The sequence below is a fragment of the Apodemus sylvaticus genome, chromosome 4, assembly GCF_947179515.1.
Source record: "Apodemus sylvaticus chromosome 4, mApoSyl1.1, whole genome shotgun sequence".
NCBI classification, from domain to species: domain Eukaryota; kingdom Metazoa; phylum Chordata; class Mammalia; order Rodentia; family Muridae; genus Apodemus; species Apodemus sylvaticus.
In genome coordinates this window covers 133,875,070-133,895,534 of record NC_067475.1, presented here as the reverse complement: position 1 = coordinate 133,895,534, position 20,465 = coordinate 133,875,070, and the positions used below count along the sequence as shown (strand labels likewise).

General features: G+C 44.2%; 1 protein-coding gene across 1 annotated transcript in view; it reads right to left on the bottom strand.

Annotated features, from left to right (window-relative positions):
• Positions 1 to 9,490: 9,490 nt before the first annotated feature.
• The window catches only part of Mccc1 (methylcrotonyl-CoA carboxylase subunit 1), a 45,959-nt gene continuing 34,984 nt past the window's right edge, over positions 9,491 to 20,465 (bottom strand). Inside the window, exons 15-19 of the mRNA XM_052180628.1 lie at positions 19,852 to 19,901; positions 15,910 to 16,047; positions 15,255 to 15,362; positions 10,604 to 10,675; positions 9,491 to 9,801 (exon numbers count right to left, since the gene is read on the bottom strand). Of these exons, the coding sequence (XP_052036588.1) occupies positions 9,685 to 9,801; positions 10,604 to 10,675; positions 15,255 to 15,362; positions 15,910 to 16,047; positions 19,852 to 19,901 (485 nt within the window). The 3' untranslated portion in view covers positions 9,491 to 9,684. The remainder of the gene's footprint in view (positions 9,802 to 10,603; positions 10,676 to 15,254; positions 15,363 to 15,909; positions 16,048 to 19,851; positions 19,902 to 20,465) is intronic.

The window sequence follows — 20,465 nt, the reverse complement described above, 5'->3', positions numbered from 1 at the left end:
AAGTTCTAATTACATCTATCCCAAGTACACATTCTAGAACTGGGGAAATAAATGTAGGATTTGTAGGGAGCCCCCACCCCCACCCCGGACCCACGGTGAGTTGGACTCAACCCAAACTCAACTAACTGCTTTATGTCTATAAAGCTCCACTCTAACTGGAGGGGCACAGTGTTTCTGAACTTCTGAAGTTCTGAACTTCTCTGAACTGATGTCAATGTTAAACCTGTATCTAATAGACTCTAGAAAGTGACTGTTTCATTTCCCCAAGTGTACAGTAAGGATGAAAGAAAGGCTAACAGTAAACTCTTAGGTATTTTAGAAAGGTTCTTCCTCAGGTAGATCTCGACATCCCTTTACTTAAGGGTCTTTGGGGATGCAGACTGTCTCAAGTCTGGAAATTGGTTTAAAGGCCAAGTTCCCTCTTACTTTGATTCAATGTAGCCTTTCTTTCATTTGTTCCAGAACTCTTCTGCTTATACAAATTGAATAAAAATATAGTCAAATGATCTGTTTCTTCCTGGAAACACCAAGACTGATTAGCCAACAGCAAAGGTTCATATAGGGCATGGTGCCCTGAATACCACTCTGCCTTGGTTCCCTATTAAAATAACTACAATCATCTTGCATTTAAGCAATTTAACGCTGCCACTTGGTCCCTGATACCTGGGGCCCAGTCAACTTATCATATTTAATTCAGTCAGGCAGCAGCATCTCCAACTCTAAGGTTTAGTACAAAGAAAAGCCACAACAAAGCTCTTCAAATATGCTATTGCCCCTCTCATCATTTTGGGTCTTACAGGATTTATGAAATCATGTCTTCTGGTCCTTCCTATTATAGAGGATTAGGTTTCATACATCATATCCACTCTATCATTAGAGTTTCCTTGAGCCTTAAAATCCCTCATCAACACTAAGCCAAAGGATATCAGGCATCTCCAGCTCCTTTTAAGGAGGACATCTTTTGACAAAAGCTTCAACCAACCAATAAAATAAACTTTGACACCTTAAAAAAAAAACCTGTTCAAGTGTCCACATTAAACCTAGAATCTCCACTCCAGAGAGATATGGTAGCTGTGTGATGTGTGATGGCCAATCTCAGTTGTCAATTTGACTTCCTCTAAAATAAACTGAAACACAAGCAGCTAGACATGCATATTAAAGAATTTTCTTTACTGCATTTGAAGTAAGAAGAACCACCCCAACTGTGGAACACAGCTTCTAGTGGCATGGAAGGACATGGACGAAGGGAGCCTTTGCTTTTTGCCTGCTTGCTCTCTCTCTCACTGGCAAGTTCACCCATTTTCTGCTGAGGCATTACCTTGGGACTTACCTTAGAACCTACTTTGTTATGATTTCAATAGACTAAAGACCAGCTCAGACTTCCAGCCTCATAAAGACAGACATGAGCCAGTTGCCTGTAACTGCGAGCTCATAAGCAAACCTTTACATCCATGTTTAATTGATTTTCAACAAAGGGATCTGGGCAACTCAGATGAAATGATACTCAATAACTATTGCTGGGGTAACTGGAATTTCAAAGAATGAATTTGATTTTTTTCTTTGTATAATGCTAAAACAAGTAAAATATGGATCACAGACTTAAGAGCTAAATCTCTGTAATACATTAGGGGGAAAGAGAAGAACATATTCATGTTTTGGTGAGTTCTCAGAAATGACCCCAAAAGCACAATTTATCAAAGAAAATGACTCACAAAAATTTTTAAAAATTACACTTCTACAGACAATGAAATAGAGGAGAAATAATACAATGAAAAGACGCCACAGGACGCACGTTCGATTCTGTCAGATAAAGGATGTCCAGAATGTGCAAAGAATTCCTGCAGGCAAAAAAGTAACATGAACAAGAGTTGAAAAGATATTTCACCAAGAAAGGTAGCTGAAAGACTAATGGGTAAATGAAAAAGTGTCCATCATTAGTTACTAGGGAAACGCAGAATAAATTCCAATAATACTCCATTACACTCTCACCAGAAGGGCTGTGTAGAACGTTGCTTTTACTGTGAGTGGGGAAAGTAGGACTCCTTCACTACTTGTTTCCTGAGGGAAATGAACTGCCAGGATACGTAACATACAGTCGTACTTAACTGCTGGTGAAACTAGGACTGGGTCGGTAGAGGATTATTCTCTGAATCTATTTAATTGTAAATGGTATTTCCTTTCTTTAAGAATCCTCACATGTATACAATGTGTTTTGATCATATCTACCTACTCTTCTCATTTGAACTCTTCCTGGACCCCCTTCTCAGCACATCTTAGCTTCATTATCATCTCCTCGTCCTCCCTATCCCTCTCACCCTCCTCCTCCCAACTCACTTTCTTCATTAGCCACCCACTGGAACCTGGGGACCTATGAGTAAACACACTTTCCCAAAGACAGGTGAAAATTCCTCCTCGGGCAGCCATCGGTTTCCAGTCAGTTCTCAGCCAGGGGTGAGGCCTCATGAGCCCCTTTCCTACCCATGCTGGGATTTTGACTGTCTTGATCTCATGCAGCTGTGGTGAGTCCAAGGATACAAGTGTCACGCCATGTCTAGAAGGCAGCATTTTACACATTTCCCCTGTCTGTCAACTCTTTTGACTTTTCCTTCCCTGTCTTCTACAATGTTGTCTGAGCCTTGAGGGACAGAGCTAATATAAACGATTCATTTAGGACCGATCATTCAGTCTCAGCACTCTGAGCATTTGTGAGTCTCCGCATTAGCTGTGACCTGCTGTAAATGCTTCGCTCATGGAGGCTGAGGGCTGCACTATTTTACAGGTATAAGCATAAATATTAGAAGGAAATTTGACAATGTGACCATTTAGCAAAACAAAAGTAGTAAGTTCTCCCCTAAAGCTATAACCTCCCCAGCCATAAAATTTTGACTAGCTTTATATTATATGCTGGCTAATTTTATGTCAACTTGACACAAGGTAGGTCATCTGGGAAGATGGGTCTTTTATACATACATACATATATTTATTTATTTATTTATCATTTATTCACTTTATATCAACTCCTTCTCTCCTCCAGTTTTCTCCTCACACAAATCCTCCCCACATCCTCCACTCTTTCTCTTCTAAGAATGGAGAGCCTCCCACCCTAGGTAATTAACCTGGATCTTCGGGGGCTCCCAGAGACTGAACCACCAACCAAAGAGCAAGCTCAGGCTGGACCTAGGTCACCTGCACATATGAGGCAGATGAGCAGCTTAGTCTTCATGTGGGTCCCCCAACAACAGGAGTAGGGGTTGTCCCTGAATCTGTTGCCTGCCTGTGGATCCTGTCCTCTTAGCTGGGCCGCCTTGTCTGGCTTCAGTGTGAGAGGATGTGCCTAGTCCTGCAGTGACTTCAAGATGCAATCTTAAGGGAATGCCTCCATAGTATTGTAGGCAAGTCTGCAGGCAATCATCTTGATTCATGATTGATGAAGAAGGGCTCATATCACTGTGGGCAGAGTCAACCCTGGGAAGGTGGTCCTGAGGTGTGTAAGAAAACAAACTAAACAGGCAATGAGGAGCATTCTGGTTCCAGAAGCCGTAAGGCAAATATCTAGTGATGAGGATAGAATGGGAATCCCATATCCCAGAAGGAGTAGTGTCTCCAGGGCCACTGAGGGTCCTGGAGAAAAGGGCAAGGTGCTTCCACTCTGCCTGTGGCTTGAAAGCCATCAGCAGGGCTTTCCGGGTACCTGCAAGGATTTAAAAGTCTATCCTGGCTGCAACCTGAGAAAGTGTGAGCAAAAGGGTGCCAGCAGGAGAGGAGCCACGGCCGGCCCGGCCGAGGGTTCCCTGTGGTAGTTTGAATGAAAAGCCCTCCCCGCCCCATAAGCTCATATATTTGAATATTTATCCTCCCTCCACCCTGTTAGTGGAACTGTTTGGGAAGGATTTGGGGGCGTGCCCATGCTAGAGAAGGTGTGTTGCTGAGGGTAACCTTTGAGGTTTCAGAAGACCCTCAGGATTCCTAGCACTCAGACTCCTCGTGCTTGCTGATCTGGGAATGAGCTCTCAGCTACTGCTCCTGTACCATGCCTGCCTACCTGTTGCCATGCCCCCCACCATGATGGTCAAGATCTCTATCCTTTTGAAACAGTAACCCTCAAGTAAATACCATCTTTTTATGTTCCCTTGATCACAGGGTTTAATTACAGCAGTAGGGAAGTAGCTAATACAGGCACAAAGCAAAGCATTTGGAGACCTCCATCTTTTCTCCTGTCACACCTAGTTCAAATCACATTTTCCCTGTCTTCCTGAAAAATTTAAGCACTGTATGAATATCTAGGAGTGTTTCTTGGGATCGTCTGATTGAAGGTGTGATAGAAGTGTAAAGTGTTGCTAACAACACTGCAGACATTTTACCCTCAACAGAAGTGCAGGGCATGGAGCCATATTTCAATTTCTGACACACCTGAGGGCTTTGTTTTAAGGGTTAAGCACCATGCATGAGCAAAAGTGAGAAAACATGACAGCGAAAGACAACATGACCGCAACAACTGTAGATGTGTTACAGCTAACAGGCAGAACAAATCCAGACCCAGCCTCATGCCAGACATGAGATGCTATATAGGCATACGCCCATTTATCTCACAGACTCCAGTGACATGCCAGCCTGGCAAACACTGGAGAAATTTTATTTCTTAAATAGTCAGAATCTGCTCGTGACACCGTGTCACTAGAATAGACTAGAGACAAAAGAGGGAAGAGAAAGAACTAGCTGATGCACATCTGACCAAGGCTTGTCGGCTCCCAAGGCCCTGGTGTTTGCAAGAGTAGTGGGCTAGATGGAACGTAGCCCCTCTTTCCCCCTGACACTCCTTTCCTCTCTACATGGAACTCAGAACCTTGTGCATGCTAGTCTAGTACTCTCCCCCTGAATTATACCTCTGGCCTCAAAGAACCACTTTTAAATTAAGGACATGAAGCTGAGTGTTATGGCTCAAGCCCATAATCCTAGCATTTGGAAGCCTGAGGCAGAAAGACTGATATGAATTCAAGGCCAACCTGGGCTATAGAGAGATCCTCTCACAAAACACATACAAGTGTGGTAGCTCATGCATATAATACCAGAACTTGCATCATGGAAGCAGGGAGAATGTTGAAATTTCCAAGCCATTTGGACTGTCGTGTAACAATTGCCTTCCATACTGAAACTTTCCAACCTGCAGGGAAGCTCTTCAAACAGGAAGGTTAAATAACTCAAAACAGCTTCAGGAAGTACCTGAAACTGATCAAATTCACTAGGCCTGTTCCTGTCAGAGTAAACAATAAAAGCTAGGGTCACTCTCAGACTTCAAGCAATCTTACCTAAAATGCAAAGATGATTCCCATTCAAGCCAAGCTGCAAAGAAAAAGCTGAGACCAGCTCCCTGGAGAAAAGCACAAGACAAAACACCTGGGAGAGGTTTAGACTTGAGTCACCTAGAAAGGACACTCTTCAAAGTTTTCAGCCGCCCGCGGGCTGTGCAGTGTGCTCCAGGTTCCCAGCTTTTGTGAGCTGTCACCCATTCTGGGGGAGGGCATTGGTGATGCATCTGTCTTTGAGTCATTTTTACTCCTGCAAATAACTCCTCACCTATATTCCTGTAAGTACCACCAATAAAACTCATTAGTTCGCCGCACTGGTCTGGTGGAATTTGTAGTTAGATCTATCATGGGATTTGGCAACCTCCCTTGGCCCCTGTGACACCGAAGCTGGCACTCGCACTGACAGCTAAGTGCTTCCCTGTGCAGATAGCACCTGTCCTTGGAAAAAGAGAAAACCAAACATCCTTGGAGAGATAAAGGTTCCTCGTTTGGACCATGAGAGGAGGGTGATCAAGCATCTACAGACAGCTGTGGCTAGTTGTAAAACACACTAATTCCTGATAGCACCATAAAGTTACTTCCTGGGTCAGAAGAGTTCTCCCTCCCAGTTGTGGGATTCTGCCCCGCCGCCTTAACAAACAATATTGCCTTTGAAAGATGACTTCCCTTGTCACCTCCCCATCATCCTAAAATCCTAAGAATCACTGACTATGCTATATAAAAACACCAGAACCCTAGGCACGGGGTCACACTCCTGTCCTATGCAATGGGAAGGTTTGCAATCTGAGTCGGACTAGAATTAAAAGACTCTCTTGTTTCTCTGCATCGGGTCTGCGGTTCTTAGAGTTCTCCTAGGGGTCCCGAGGTGACTTGGACATAACAGTTCCTACAATCGTTGTTTCCAGGGACAGAAGCAAACATCAAATGTCTGTTGAACTGACACACATGTGTGCACAAAGGCGAAGTCACAGGAAAGGCGACGTGTCAAGTTGGTTCAATGCTAGAGGAACGGTGACTCTCGTCACAAGCACATAAGGCTGTTTGGGAATGGTTGAGATGGGCAGAGGGTGTTTCCACAGTGTCTTATAACAGCTCAGGCGATGCATACTGGATCCCAACTGAAATGCTTTTCAGTTCTGCTAGAACAAACAATGTATCTCTGGGACTTTTGCCTTGGGGGGGAAATGAGGTCTCACTATGTAAGTAGGCCCCGTGGGCCTGTGACTACTGAGCCTCCTTCAGAGCACTGGGACTCCAGCTGTGCATCACCACATGCACTTCCCTGCCACTGAGGAGTCTGCTGCTACAGGAGTCCTGACACTTAACATGATTTTTGCTGGTTGTCAAAACTGTATAATAAAAGAAAAAAAAATAATTTTCTTGATTACTGGACAAGACAAGTCAGGGGAAATCAAGTGAATTATTTGTAGGAGATGTAAACCCACTGCCTGTCTGGAATGCTGGTGTCTTAGTGCTCTATTGCTGCGCAGAGACAGCATGACCACGGCAACTCCTATAAAGGAAAGTACTTAATTGGGGCTGGCTTGCAGTTTCAGAGGTTTAGTCTGTTATCAGCAAGGCAGGAAGCACAGCACCATGCAGGCAGGCATGGTGCTGCCAAAGGAGCTGAGAGCTCTACACCTGGATCCACAGGCAGGTGGAAGACACACACACACACACACACACACACACACACACACACACGCACGTACGCGCATCGACTGGCGTAGGTGGGCGTTTGAAACCTCAGGGCCCACCCCCACTGACACACTTCCTCTAAGAAGGCCACACCTAGTCCAACAAAGCCACACCTCCTAATCCCTCAAGTAGGGCCACTCTCTGATGACCAAGCATTCAAATACATGAAGCCGCCGGGGATCATTCTTATGCAACCCCCCACAGCTGGTAATGGCGCCTGTTGGCTTCAAATTCTCTATATGTGCATATCCCCATATCCCAAATACAATCACTTAAAGAGCTCCCTTTGCTCCACTGAAAGACCTAAACAGTATTATCTGAAAAGGGGGAAAATAGCAACTAGAAATTTCCATCAGAAAGTTTGACATTATTTTTTTCCAGGGAAGGAAAGTTAGGGGGCTGGAGGCCCAGCCCGGTGTCAGAGTGCCTGCCTACAGGAGCAAGGTCCTAGGTTTGCTCTCCAGCACCAAAAATAACCGAGTCAATGAGGAAGCTGTGTTTGGAGTGGAAAAGTATCTGTTGATGAATCAACAGTTTGAAAAGTCATGGTTTGTATGGTCTCCTGGCATCCCTCCTCCTGTGGCCCCTCCTTTCTCACCCCCCTCCATTCCTACCTCCACCAGCCATGTGTGTAGAAGCCTGATGGTGTCAGGAATCTTCCTCACAACCTTATTGTGAGGCAGGGTCCTCCAACCAAACCCAGCGCTCACTGATAGAGCTTGTCTTGCTACCTAGCTCATGCCTCGCACCCAGCCTCCACCTTCTGAGGGTGGAATTATAGGCAAGTTGGCATGCATACCTGGTACTTTCATGCACTCTAGGAATCAAAACGTCAGGCCTTCTTGCTTTTGTGTAGGCACATTTATTCACTCTTTGTGTAAAACTGTTTGTTTGTTGTTGCTCTTTGTTTGTTTCAAGTCCTGACTGTCCTGGAGCTCCCTTTGTAGACCAGGCTGGCCTTACACTCTCAAATGCTGGGATTAATGGCATGTACCCCCACTACCCAGCTACTGGTTTTTGTTTTAAATTTATCCAAATTAAATAATGTTCTAATGTTCTAGTGAAGCAGTAAATTATTAATCTCAAAACTCCCAGGTGGTACGCTTGTGCTTCTCACCACCCACCCTTATGTTTTGGATCCCTGTGGAAAAAACAGACAGACAGACAGGCAGACACACATACACACACACATACCCTTTATATTTTAATATGAATTAACTAGCTCAATGGCTAGACCACTCCTGAACCTCCACGTGGCTAACATACTCCCCTGATATTGCTGAGTTAACACTTATTAAATCCATATTTTATCTTTGCTGCCCTGGATGCTTCTGAGCAGCCCTCTTGGGGCCACTTTCCTCTTTGCACCTACATTTTAGCCATCTCTCTCTCCTGTACCTCCAGGTGTGGTCCATCTCCTATGCCCTCATCATGTCAAATCCCTTCTTCTCCAGCACTTCTTGCCCAGGAATCCTAAAAGTCCCTGCCCAGCCATTGGCTGCAACAACTTTATTTCCCAATCAGAGCCAACTTGGTGGTGGCGGGGGAGACCCTCAGTGCAGATGTGTGGGTTCCCATGTGATTTCAGGAGCCAAATTAACACAAATGGCATTAGAACCAATCCACGACATTCTCGTATGATGCAAACACTCCTTAACACACACACTTAGCAAGTACAATCCTGCCATGTCCAGCAGAGATCCAGAGATAGACCCGACAGGGGTGGCAAGAGAATGAGGAAAAGATAAGCCCCAGAGACACACAGCAAGAGCTGGAATCAGCTGGATGGGCTCTCTGATGGAGAAACGGCTGCCCCTTGGATGCTCGGCGTAAACAGGAGGCAGGGTTGTTGTATACAGATAAACACAGATATACAGGGTTTGTGGAGTACAGCTGGACCAAGGCTACAGGTATAGTTAATTTTTGGTAGGAACAGTCTCTGTTGGAGAACATCCCAGGGGACAGAAGGCCACAGAAGACTTTTTTTTTTTTCCACACACAATATCAGTATCTGCATAGGAAATGGAGGAAGGCTTTCCCAACATTCCTCTGAGCCTCACCACCCCCCCCAAGGGGATCTTGGCAAGGGGGAGAGGGGAGAAAGAGCCTTTGCCATTTTTGGGGTGGTCCAAGGTAAAGTGAGGTCCTTGATCTGGCTATGGCTGTGCCAACAGCACACACCGACTCAACACTGCTCAGGGCTTCCTGGGCTCCCCGCAAATACAACAAAGGCAGAGGAATCCAGAGAAACTTTCCAAACATAAGGACAAGAGACAAATACCACTCATGTCCTACTCGATGGCGATCCTGTTGGCTGAGCTTAGCTCTGTGGCACGTGCCCCTGAAGCAGGTCACTGTAGCCATCGGGTAACTACAAAGCCATTCACCTACATGACTTTTCCTCTTCTGCTTTGATCAAGCTGCCCCCTACGTTATTCCTAAAAGACTACAATGCATATGATTTAAAGAAAACATTAGTTTCCAAATTAAAAAAAAAATACAACTCGGTTTTATTTCTATGAAATCTTTTGAGATAATTTATACGTATGAAAGGGTTTAAATACAATCACATCATCATTGGTTTAATAAAGCTCCTCTCTCCGAGATCTAGAGACCAAAGCGACACTTGTTGTTTGCAGACAGGTAAGGCGCTATGCAGTCAACTCTTTCTGGACACAGTTCATTTGTCAGACTCCTCCTCCTCAAACTCCACCAGTGGTGCATGTCTGTTGGCTTGGGTTCCTTCACTGAAAAGCACCTTTTTTATCCTGCCATCCTTTGGAGCTTTTATGGTATGCTGCAGGGACAGAAATAACAATGGGAGTCACGCCAGTGAGTGCCAGGCACACACCAAGCCAGAAGAGGCAGGCAGACATGAAAACACAGCTAACACCTTCAATGCTTTCTAGTGTCTCTTTGTTTATACACATCTCCATCGAGCAAAACAGTGGTTTATTTACTTATTTATTTTATTATTATGTTTATTTTTATTATTTATTTTATAGTATTTTATTTACTTTTATTGAGAAGGGTCAATACTGAGCCATAACGCACTCAAGGACAGGACTGGCAAGCTCTTGTCTACCAAGAGGTCTTAACCTTGTTTGACATCAGACTCTCACGTGGGAAGCTTACATGAAGCACTAGGACTCAGGGTGCAGCCCCGTGTACTCACCTAGCTTCAGAAGACCCTAGGAGAGTCCCAGAATGCACAGTGCTAGTCCCTGGGCCTTACTGGGGAGGCTCAGTGTCAACTTGTCTCTGGAAGTAGGTCTATAAACTTCCAAAAGTGAATTAGTATTTGCCCAGGGCTAGGAGCCACTGGTCCACAGTCTACTCCTTGCCATTCTTAATTAGGCTTTAGGAAATAATAACAGAGTCATCTGGGACACTGCTGACGATGATTTCATTAAGTTCAGAATGACAGCTCTGGCTTCACAGACTGTATTTCCAGAAGGATGGTTGCTTTCGCTTCTTTCAGTTAACACTCATCCAGTTCATAACCCTTACAGCATTTAAAGAGTCATCAACCCATCAACTAATGCAAACGACTAGGCCCAGCTGTCCCCAAGGTTTGCTGAGCTTGCGACTTTACATACCTCCATCTTCATGGCAATCATAACCATCAGCGAGTCTCCGGCTTTTACTCTGTCTCCAGCTTTCACAAACACCTAGAGATTGAGAGATGTACTGAGACACAGGTCCTTCTTGCTCTCCGGAGTCGGTACATGAACAAACAGAACAGAAGCATATGCCTACGTGTCTGTTATTTGCCAAAGACAGACAGAAGTACCAGGTAGACTGGAGACTGCTGTCCACCCAGCACGGCTGGCCATGGTAAGTATATGCTATGCTCTTTCTCTTAGGTTACGATCTGGCTGCACTGGATTCAGATGAATGGATTTTTATGTAACTTGGTACTACTTTTTTTTTTCACGAATGTAGAATTAGGACAGCCACAGATGTCTAATACATGGAAATGACACACAGAAGGACAAAAGAACAGAAACCTATAAATGTCTACAACAGGGTGGAGGATAAAGGTCCTGACTAGCTTTCTAGTTTAGGAGGCCAAATGTCTTTTTAATTAATGTATTTACTAAGCAGTCTATAAAGACATCGCCAGGAGAGTTAGATCTCACAGTCACAAGCACCAAACATCTTTAGATGCTACAAAGATCATCTGAGCCTTGGTGACGGTCCTTTAGTACAGCCTCCTGAAGCCAATGTGTGCGTAACTTTAGATGTAAGATGAAATGTTCTCTGCTGGTATTCCTCACTATGTGGGGCTGGTGTGAACTGAGATTGACCATCCTAAAAGCAGATGCAAGACTGTCAGCTCACACAATGGAGAACGGGGGAGACTGTGATTATTTTCCTCTTTGTGTGTGTGTGTGTGTGTGTGTGTTCCAAGAATATACAGCTGAACTGAATTGATTATTTCTATAGCTCTCTCTCTCTCTCTCTCTCTCTCTCTCTCTCTCTCTCTCTCTCTCTCTCTCTCTCTCTCTCTCTCTCTCTCTCTCTGCAGTGCTGGTAAATGAACCAAGGATCTCACCCTAGGAGGCAGGTTTTCTACCACAAAAACACATCTCTAGCCATGATGGAATTGTTATGACTTACTATACTGGGGAGACCAGATTTCTATCTCCACAGCAGTTACATCATCTTGCATTACCATCTGAATGTGTGCATTCAGCTGCAATTCATGTTGAAATATTAAACCCAAGGTGATGTTTGGAGCTAGGGTTTCTCGAAGGAGATTAGGTCACCAGGGATCTGCACCTCCACAGAGAAAGCCCAAGAGGGGTCCTGTGGGATCAGACTGTCTGTCTGCTGTGATACCAAAAAGACTTCTCACCAGCCATATAATCCACTGGTGCCTTGTTCTGAGATTTTTCTCACCCTTCAGAACCAGGAAGGACAAATGTATGTAGTAGCAGTCTGACGTGTATGGAATCCTTGCTAGTAGGCCCATTGGAGGAAGAGGGTAATGGCTATCATCTGATTCCACCCTTAGACCATATCAAGCCATGTGGCTTTCTGGGTGGAGGTGAGTGCTTGTAATTTCAGCACTTGGAGGACAGGGAGAGACACATGCTCTAAGTCTGAGGTCATCTGGGCTACACAGTAAAACAAACAACTTCCCCTCCAACCTGTACTCCACCCTGAGCCATGTGGGTCTCCCCAGTACCAGTCTTCCAAAAATTATTTTAACACATATGCAGTATGTCACGATTTCACGACAAAAAAATGTTTGTTGTTAAATTTCACATTCAAATGTTGACCTTGTAAATAATGTTTGGTGAAGACTCTATTTGCATTCTTTTTTTTTTTTTTTTTTTTTTTTATTCAATATATTTTTTTTTATTCGATATAATTTATTTACATTTCAAATGATTTCCCCTCTTCTAGCCCCCCCCCACTCCCCGAAAGTCCCGTACGCCCCCTTCTCTTCCCCTGTCCTCCCACCCACCCCTTCCCACTTCCCCGTTCTGGTTTTGCTGAATACTGTTTCACTGAGTCTTTCCAGAACCAGGGGCCACTCCTCCTTTCTTCTTGTACCTCATTTGATGTGTGGATTATGTTTTGGGTATTCCAGTTTTCTAGGTTAATATCCACTTATTAGTGAGTGCATACCATGATTCACCTTTTGAGTCTGGGTTACCTCACTTAGTATGATATTCTCTAGCTCCATCCATTTGCCTAAGAATTTCATGAATTCATTGTTTCTAATGGCTGAATAGTACTCCATTGTGTAGATATACCACATTTTTTGCATCCACTCTTCTGTTGAGGGATACCTGGGTTCTTTCCAGCATCTGGCAATTACAAATAGGGCTGCTATGAACATAGTAGAACATGTATCCTTATTACATGGTGGGGAGTCTTCTGGGTATATGCCCAGGAGTGGTATAGCAGGATCTTCTGGAAGTGAGGTGCCCAGTTTTCGGAGGAACCGCCAGACTGATTTCCAGAGTGGTTGTACCAATTTGCAACCCCACCAGCAGTGGAGGAGTGTTCCTCTTTCTCCACACCCTCTCCAACACCTGCTGTCTCCTGAATTTTTAATCTTAGCCATTCTGACTGGTGTAAGATGAAATCTTAGGGTTGTTTTGATTTGCATTTCCCTAATGACTAATGAAGTTGAGCATTTTTTAAGATGCTTCTCCGCCATCCGAAGTTCTTCAGGGGAGAATTCTTTGTTTAACTCTGTACCCCATTTTTTAATAGGGTTGTTTGGTTTTCTGGAGTCTAACTTCTTGAGTTCTTTATATATATTGGATATTAGCCCTCTGTCTGATGTAGGATTGGTGAAGATCTTTTCCCAATTTGTTGGTTGCCGATTTGCCCTCTTGATGGTGTCCTTTGCCTTACAGAAACTTTGTAATTTTATGAGGTCCCATTTGTCAATTCTTGCTCTTAGAGCATACGCTATTGGTGTTCTGTTCAGGAACTTTCTCCCTGTACCGATGTCCTCAAGGGTCTTCCCCAGTTTTTTTTCTATTAGCTTCAGAGTGTCTGGCTTTATATGGAGGTCCTTGATCCATTTGGATTTGAGCTTAGTACAAGGAGACAAGGATGGATCAATTCGCAATCTTCTGCATGCTGACCTCCAGTTGAACCAGCACCATTTGTTGAAAAGGCTATCTTTTTTCCATTGGATGTTTTCAGCCTCTTTGTCGAGGATCAAGTGGCCATAGGTGTGTGGGTTCATTTCTGGATCTTCAATCCTGTTCCATTGATCCTCCTGCCTGTCACGGTACCAATACCATGCAGTTTTTAGCACTATTGCTCTGTAGTATTGCTTGAGGTCAGGGATACTGATTCCCCCAGATTTCCTTTTGTTGCTGAGAATAGTTTTAGCTATCCTGGGTTTTTTGTTGTTCCAGATGAATTTGATAATTGCTCTTTCTAACTCTGTGAAGAATTGAGTTGGGATTTTGATGGGTATTGCATTGAATCTGTATAGTACTTTAGGCAAAATGGCCATTTTAACTATATTGATTCTACCGATCCATGAGCATGGGAGGTTTTCCCATTTTTTGAGGTCTTCTTCCACTTCCTTCTTCAGAGTCTTGAAGTTCTGGTCATACAGATCTTTCACATGTTTGGTAAGAGTCACCCCAAGATACTTTATACTGTTTGTGGCTATTGTGAAGGGGGTCATTTCCCTAATTTCTTTCTCAGCCTGCTTATCCTTTGAGTATAGGAAGGCCACTGATTTGCTTGAGTTGACTTTATAACCTGCCACTTTGCTGAAGTTGTTTATCAGCTGTAGGAGCTCTCTAGTGGAGTTCTTTGGGTCACTTAGGTAGAAGATCATGTCGTCTGCATCTATTTGCATTCTTAAATACACATTCTGAGTTGGGTGTGGTGGCATGCTCTGAGAGGCTGAAGGAGGATACCTTTGGCCCAGGAACTCAAGAGCAGCCTGGGGAATATGGCATTGTTAAAAAAAAATCTGCTTATTTATATTCATATTTTAATTTACCTCCCCCCCTTTTCTTTGACAGGGGGATTGAACCCAAGTCCCCGAGCATGCTAAGCACATGGTCGGCCACTGAGCTGAGCTCCTGGATCTTCATTAGTTATACTTTTTTTTATTGGCCCAGGGTGACTCCTGCCTGTTTCAGTGAGCTGCCAAGTAGCTGAGATCACAGGCTCAAGGCACCAGACAAGACACTTTGTGCTGTGATGTACATTGTACTGTATTTTGAACTCTTTGCTTCAAAATAGCAGCTGCTGCAGGGCTACAGAGATGGCTCAGTGGTTAAGAACGCTGGCTGCTCTTCCAGAGGACCCAGTCTGGTTCTCCTGATCTACAAGGACGGTCACAACCGCCTGTAACTCCAGTTCCAGGGGCTCTTCTGCCCTCTTCTGGTCTCTGTGGGCACTCTACACATGTGGCAAGTAGACATACATGCAAGCATCCACATACATAAAATAAAATTTAAATACAGAAACAAACAACTTCCCCCAGTAGTTTTGGGGTGGCATTCAGGTGTAGTGTTTTCACCATGTATGAGGCTCTGGGTTTGAATTCAGATGCATGCACTGCCCCCAAAACCAATAATTTTTATGAAAAAAAAATAGGCAAATAGTAATTTGTATTATTTACTCCAAGTGAGTGCTTCCCAATGAGCACACTCTAGGAGGGGAGAGGATTACAAGAAAAGGACACACCAAACTCCAAAATGGCATTTACTAGCCATTGCTGGCATCATCTGACAGATGTCCCCTGATTACCTTTTCAATGGTTCCAGTCATGGGAGCGATGGTGCCTCCCTGAGTTCCTTCTGCACTCGCTGGAGACAAGTACTTCGGTACCGGAATGCCAACTTCAATACTGCCTTCCTATACACAATGGTGAACATAGGATCAAGATGTTATCTCTCTCCCACTAGTGATCTTAACAGGTTAGTAAGCCTTGCTTGGTCCCCTCTCCCATGACACAGAGGTCATGGTTTAAACGCCTGACCAGGGATTAGGAATTAAAGGACAGGACTATAGGTGACATGACAATCCTTTTCTGGAAGTGGTGTTTGGTAGCATCTTTACTATGGACAGCACAATGTCCAGTGAGAACTTTACACTTATATAGACACTATGACATTAACTGTCACAACTCTATAAGTAGGCATGCTTACTAGTTAAGGTTATAAATGGTAGAACTGAATCCCAGAAAGGTTAACTGTACAAGGTCACAACCCTGCTGAGTCTCAGGGGCAGGGTTTGATCTGGGACTTTACCTTCTAGAGCTTCTATGCCCTAGCCTGGCACTCTTCCTAGCACTTCTAAAACTAAGGCAGGAGGACTGTCATGAGTTCTAGCCCAGCTTAGGCCGCAGATTTCAAGACCTCATCGAAACAAGACAAGACAAGACAAGAGTGGGAGGCATCACCATAGAGAACAGGTGGATCGTGTTGTCCAGGAGGATGAACTTGGATTTACTGGCTACTCCATTAATAGAAGACTTCAGGTAGGTACAGCCGTCCTCACTGGAAAGATCACCCAAGACGTGGAAGGACTTATTTTCAATCTGGGGGTAGGGAAAAGTCTTTAAAATAAGTGACCCCGTAGAGTTAATAAAATCAGAACGTCTTCATCATTAGCAGTTTCCAAAGCATATTTTTCAAGTAGAATCCTCCAAGATTCCTAATGAGAACAACTTAGATACAAACAGTAGTAAGATAATTAAAAGAAAAAAATAATTATGTAAGTTATCCATGTCAGTTCAACGCCACAGGTTAAAGCTCACTGGAGAATGGAAAGAACGGCTTCCAGGGGGATGGGCATGCGCTGCTCATGCGGGACTGAGGTCGGGGGTCCTGCCCCCATGCCAGGCAGCTCCAGCTCCCGGGGGTCTGATGTCCTTCCTGTCCTCTCCAGACCACTTCCCTCAGCTGCACATATGCACCCTTATATTCACATAACTCAAAATACAAATAGACAGCCAGACAGCATATAATAGCCAGGAGATACCAGTTTTCCTGGCTATTATATGCTGGTACTCATTTTTGAGTTCCTAAGTGCAGCTTTCCCGTGCCAAGGTCAGCAAAGAAACAAGATAAAGCTAGAGCCCGCACACATTTCTTCTATCTCACCAACACACAGAGCTGACCCATGGTTGTAGCTGTGATCAGAAAAGACAGGGGCTGCAGACTGATCCCAGCTGTCTTGCTCTCAGACGCTGTGCCAGCCGACAGCTTACACCTCAAGGGAGGTGGCAAACAGACTCACGTTTTCTGTCTTGAAGAGTGCTTTCTCTAATATACATGTAAGAGAAAAGCTCCCTTGCACACGGAAAATCCATTTAAATCAATGTTTTTCTTTCCAATTCCCAACATATTTGTACAGAAGTCTGTGTCTGCTCTTTGTAAATGTGCTGTAGGAGCTGAAGGGAAATAGGCTACACGGAAGCATTTGTACATCACTTCTCATCTCTCGTAAGTTAAACCTGACATTTACTCTCCTTCTACGCTACTAAAACAGCTGTCTGAATATCTGTAAAATCTTAGGGTATGAAAGTTTTGTCTAAACGTTCACAATGACACATTTATTCCCACGAACCAAACGGTAAAATTACTAGTCATCCTGGAACAAGAAAGAGTCCCCAGTGGAGCGGCACGGATGTGAAGCACACTGCACACGTCTGCAGTGCACACGTCTGCAGTGAGTAGACTTCCCACGGTCTGCGAGAAAACTGCTGCACCTCAAAGTGCTGCATATGACTGGTAAATCCATTCTGTAGAACTGGAAATCTTTCAGTTCATATTAAAAGTGATATATTAGATTTACTGAACTAGTAACTAAATTCTTACATTTTAACACCCTTTAAAAGAGCCAGGCAAGATGACCAAGTGACGAAGCCCAATGACCTAAGTTTCATGTTGGAGCCCCAGAGCCTACAGTGGACCTGGGAACTCCTGTGAATTGTCTTCCGACTTCTGCATGGACTCTGTGACCCATGTGTGGGCCTACACACAAAACTAGACAACAAGAACCCTCTCAGCATCTCAGCTTGCAATAGACTTCTTTCAATTAAAGGCTAGCATAAGCTTTACCCTGCAGCTTTTTCTGCAATGACTCGGTCACTTTGGTTTTTCCAACAGCCAATCAGAGAGCCTGTAAAATCAAACTATCTTCACATTAGGGCCAAGATGCTATCTGGCTTTTAAAACATTTTCTCCCCTCATGAGTATAGAGTAGAATTATCTAGAAGCCACTAAACCTTTGAGAATGCTACACTTTATGATGACTAGTGTAAATGGGGACTTGTGTGATCTTAGATTATTTTCTAGTCTTCCCATAACTCAACAGCAACAACAAAATAGTTGGATTAAAATAGAGACAGGCAAAGGCAACAAAGAAAGTTTCCCAATTCACACCAATTAAAATGGTTGTTATTCAACAAGAAAGGGGGGTAAATCACAAGTGCTACGGCCAGGATGTGGACACAGTCCTGGGCACTGCTCGTGAGAATGCAGAAAGCTCCAGTTGCTACAGGAAACTACGGTAGTTCCTCAAAAATGAAAAACAGAATTACTGCATGATGTAGCAATTCTACTTTTAGATACATACTCAAAAATTTAAAACAACTTTGAAAAACTATCTGTGCACACCCATGACTAGCTGCATTTTTTTTTTTTTTTTTGCAACAGCCAAAAGTCAGAAAGAAGCGTTCTGCAGCCATACACGAATGGATGAGAAGATAATGCTTGAAAATTATCCACCTCCAAAGGACGTTCTGATCCTTGAAGACATGACACTAAAGTGAAATGTGCCGGTCACAAAAGGACAAATATTAAATTATTCCACATCCTTCAGGCACCTAGAGCACCAAACTCACAGAGACAGGAAGCAGAACAGTGGTTCCCAGGAACAGAGGGGAAGAGACTGCAGCTCAGTGGTTCTCGGCCTTTCTAATGCTGCCACCCTTTAATACTGTCCCTCGTGTTGTGGTGACCCCCAACCATAAAGTCACTTTCATTGCTATTTCTTAACTGTAACTTTCCTACTGTTACGAGTGGTAATGTTCATACATATCTATGCTTTCTGATGGTCTTAGGAATCCCCTGTGGTAGGGGTCATGACCCCCAAATCGAGAATCACTGCTGTTACTGCTTACAAGGCAGAGTTTTAGTTTCAAAAGATGAAGAAAACACCTCATGCTGTCACAGGAACCGCTTTCTAAATATCTGTGCGTCTGCCAGTACATCAGGGCTCTCAGTCGTGGGGGTGGGGGTGGGGTGGGGGATGGGAATGCTCCCTTTTGCGATGGCTGATGGTTGATGCAGAGATGTACAAGTGGTCAGTGTGCTGAGAACAAGAGCGGTGAGTTCGAGTGTGCACCCACAGATGGGTGCCCATCTCACCCTCTCCAAAGCGCAGTATCCAGGAAGAGTGGAAAGAACATATAACAGAGGAGCAGGTGGTCTGTGACCGCCCAGACACAGGTGTTCGTAATCAGGGGCACACAGTAACTATGCACACCTGCACAAGGCCTGCACAAGACCTGGGCTCTTCAACATTCTATTATGGTTGGGGTGGGGCCTTATGGGGGAGGAGAAGGAAGGGAAGGAGAAAGAGGAAGGGGAAGAGGAATTTGGAAGAGGAAGAGGGGCCATTGACAGTTAGTGTTGCTGGGGAAGGGTATTGCCTTCTTACGTGGTGTAACTAGTGGGGAGTTGCCTACGGCCAGCAAACAGCTCCCTGCCCGTGCTCACACAAGCAGCCCTAATAACTCTGGGTTGGAATAAAGTCATGAAGGATTAGCTGAGGATAGGGGAGAGGGGAGAGGACACTGGAAGATGGAATGTGTTCCCAGTACATTGCATTTATGAGCTAAACTCTCAGAAAGAGAGGGAGAAAGGAAAGTTTTTGTTTGTAGTTTTAAACAGCTCTGTTGATGGTCAGCGGTGACAGTTACACAATGTGACTGTATTTGTGCCACTAAGCTGCACGCCTGATTTTCTTAGATTTTCTGATAGCTCTTTGCACATCTGACCACCCAATAACTTTTAAGTGTATATCGGGTTCCTAAGCCTGAAGATCCAGGGGATGCTGTTTTGGTGAATGTGTGCACATACCCAAGAGGCTTATTATCCATTTAATTCAAAGCTATTCATTATGCTAAGAGATTATGCATAAGGGAATCACTGCCCTGAATAAACAGGTCAGGGTGATTCCCTCAAACTGCTCTGAAATGAAAGCACATGGCATTCTCATTACAGTTACAATAGTCAAAAGCTTACAGGAAAGGGGAGAAGGAAAACTGACCCTACTCAGGACAAGGGAGATAGGATTTGGCTCTAAGCCACAGTTCAGAACCAACAAGGCTTACCTGCATGTCATATGACCCATCACGGTTATACGTCACAGCTATGGTTATATCTTCATGGAATGAGGGAGAAATTGAAGAAAAAAAAGAGAAAACATTATGTAACAACAGAGATGGCAGCTATTCAAAGAAAAGGCAGCATCTTAACTCCCACAGATGCAATGCTTTTGTTAGCAAAGTCTCTGACTGGGCTCAGTACAAATGGACTGGCAAACCTTTCTCTTTTGAAAACAGACTTTTAATCTTCCACACATTTTCAACACAAAAGCTACAGCGATAGTGCAGAAAGAGCAATCAACTAGAAAGAGAAGGTCTGGTGTGAGAACCAAATCTACCACCTGGACGCCGCTGTGGCCTGGGCTAGGTGACTGTTTCTATGTGCCCTCATTGGCCAGCCACTACATGGGGTGGGAATGTAACAACAAAGCCAACGTGACGTGCTTTAGAACAGCAGCAGATCGTAAGAATATATGAGATGATCCATGCTGTACATGAATATGGACTTGGGGGATGACTGTTCTCCAGGTTGGAAATCAGAAGTTTTGTATAGGTGTTCTCCTGTGGTATTGACAAGGCCCTGGGCTCAATCTCCAGCAGCAAATATTTTTGTGACCAGA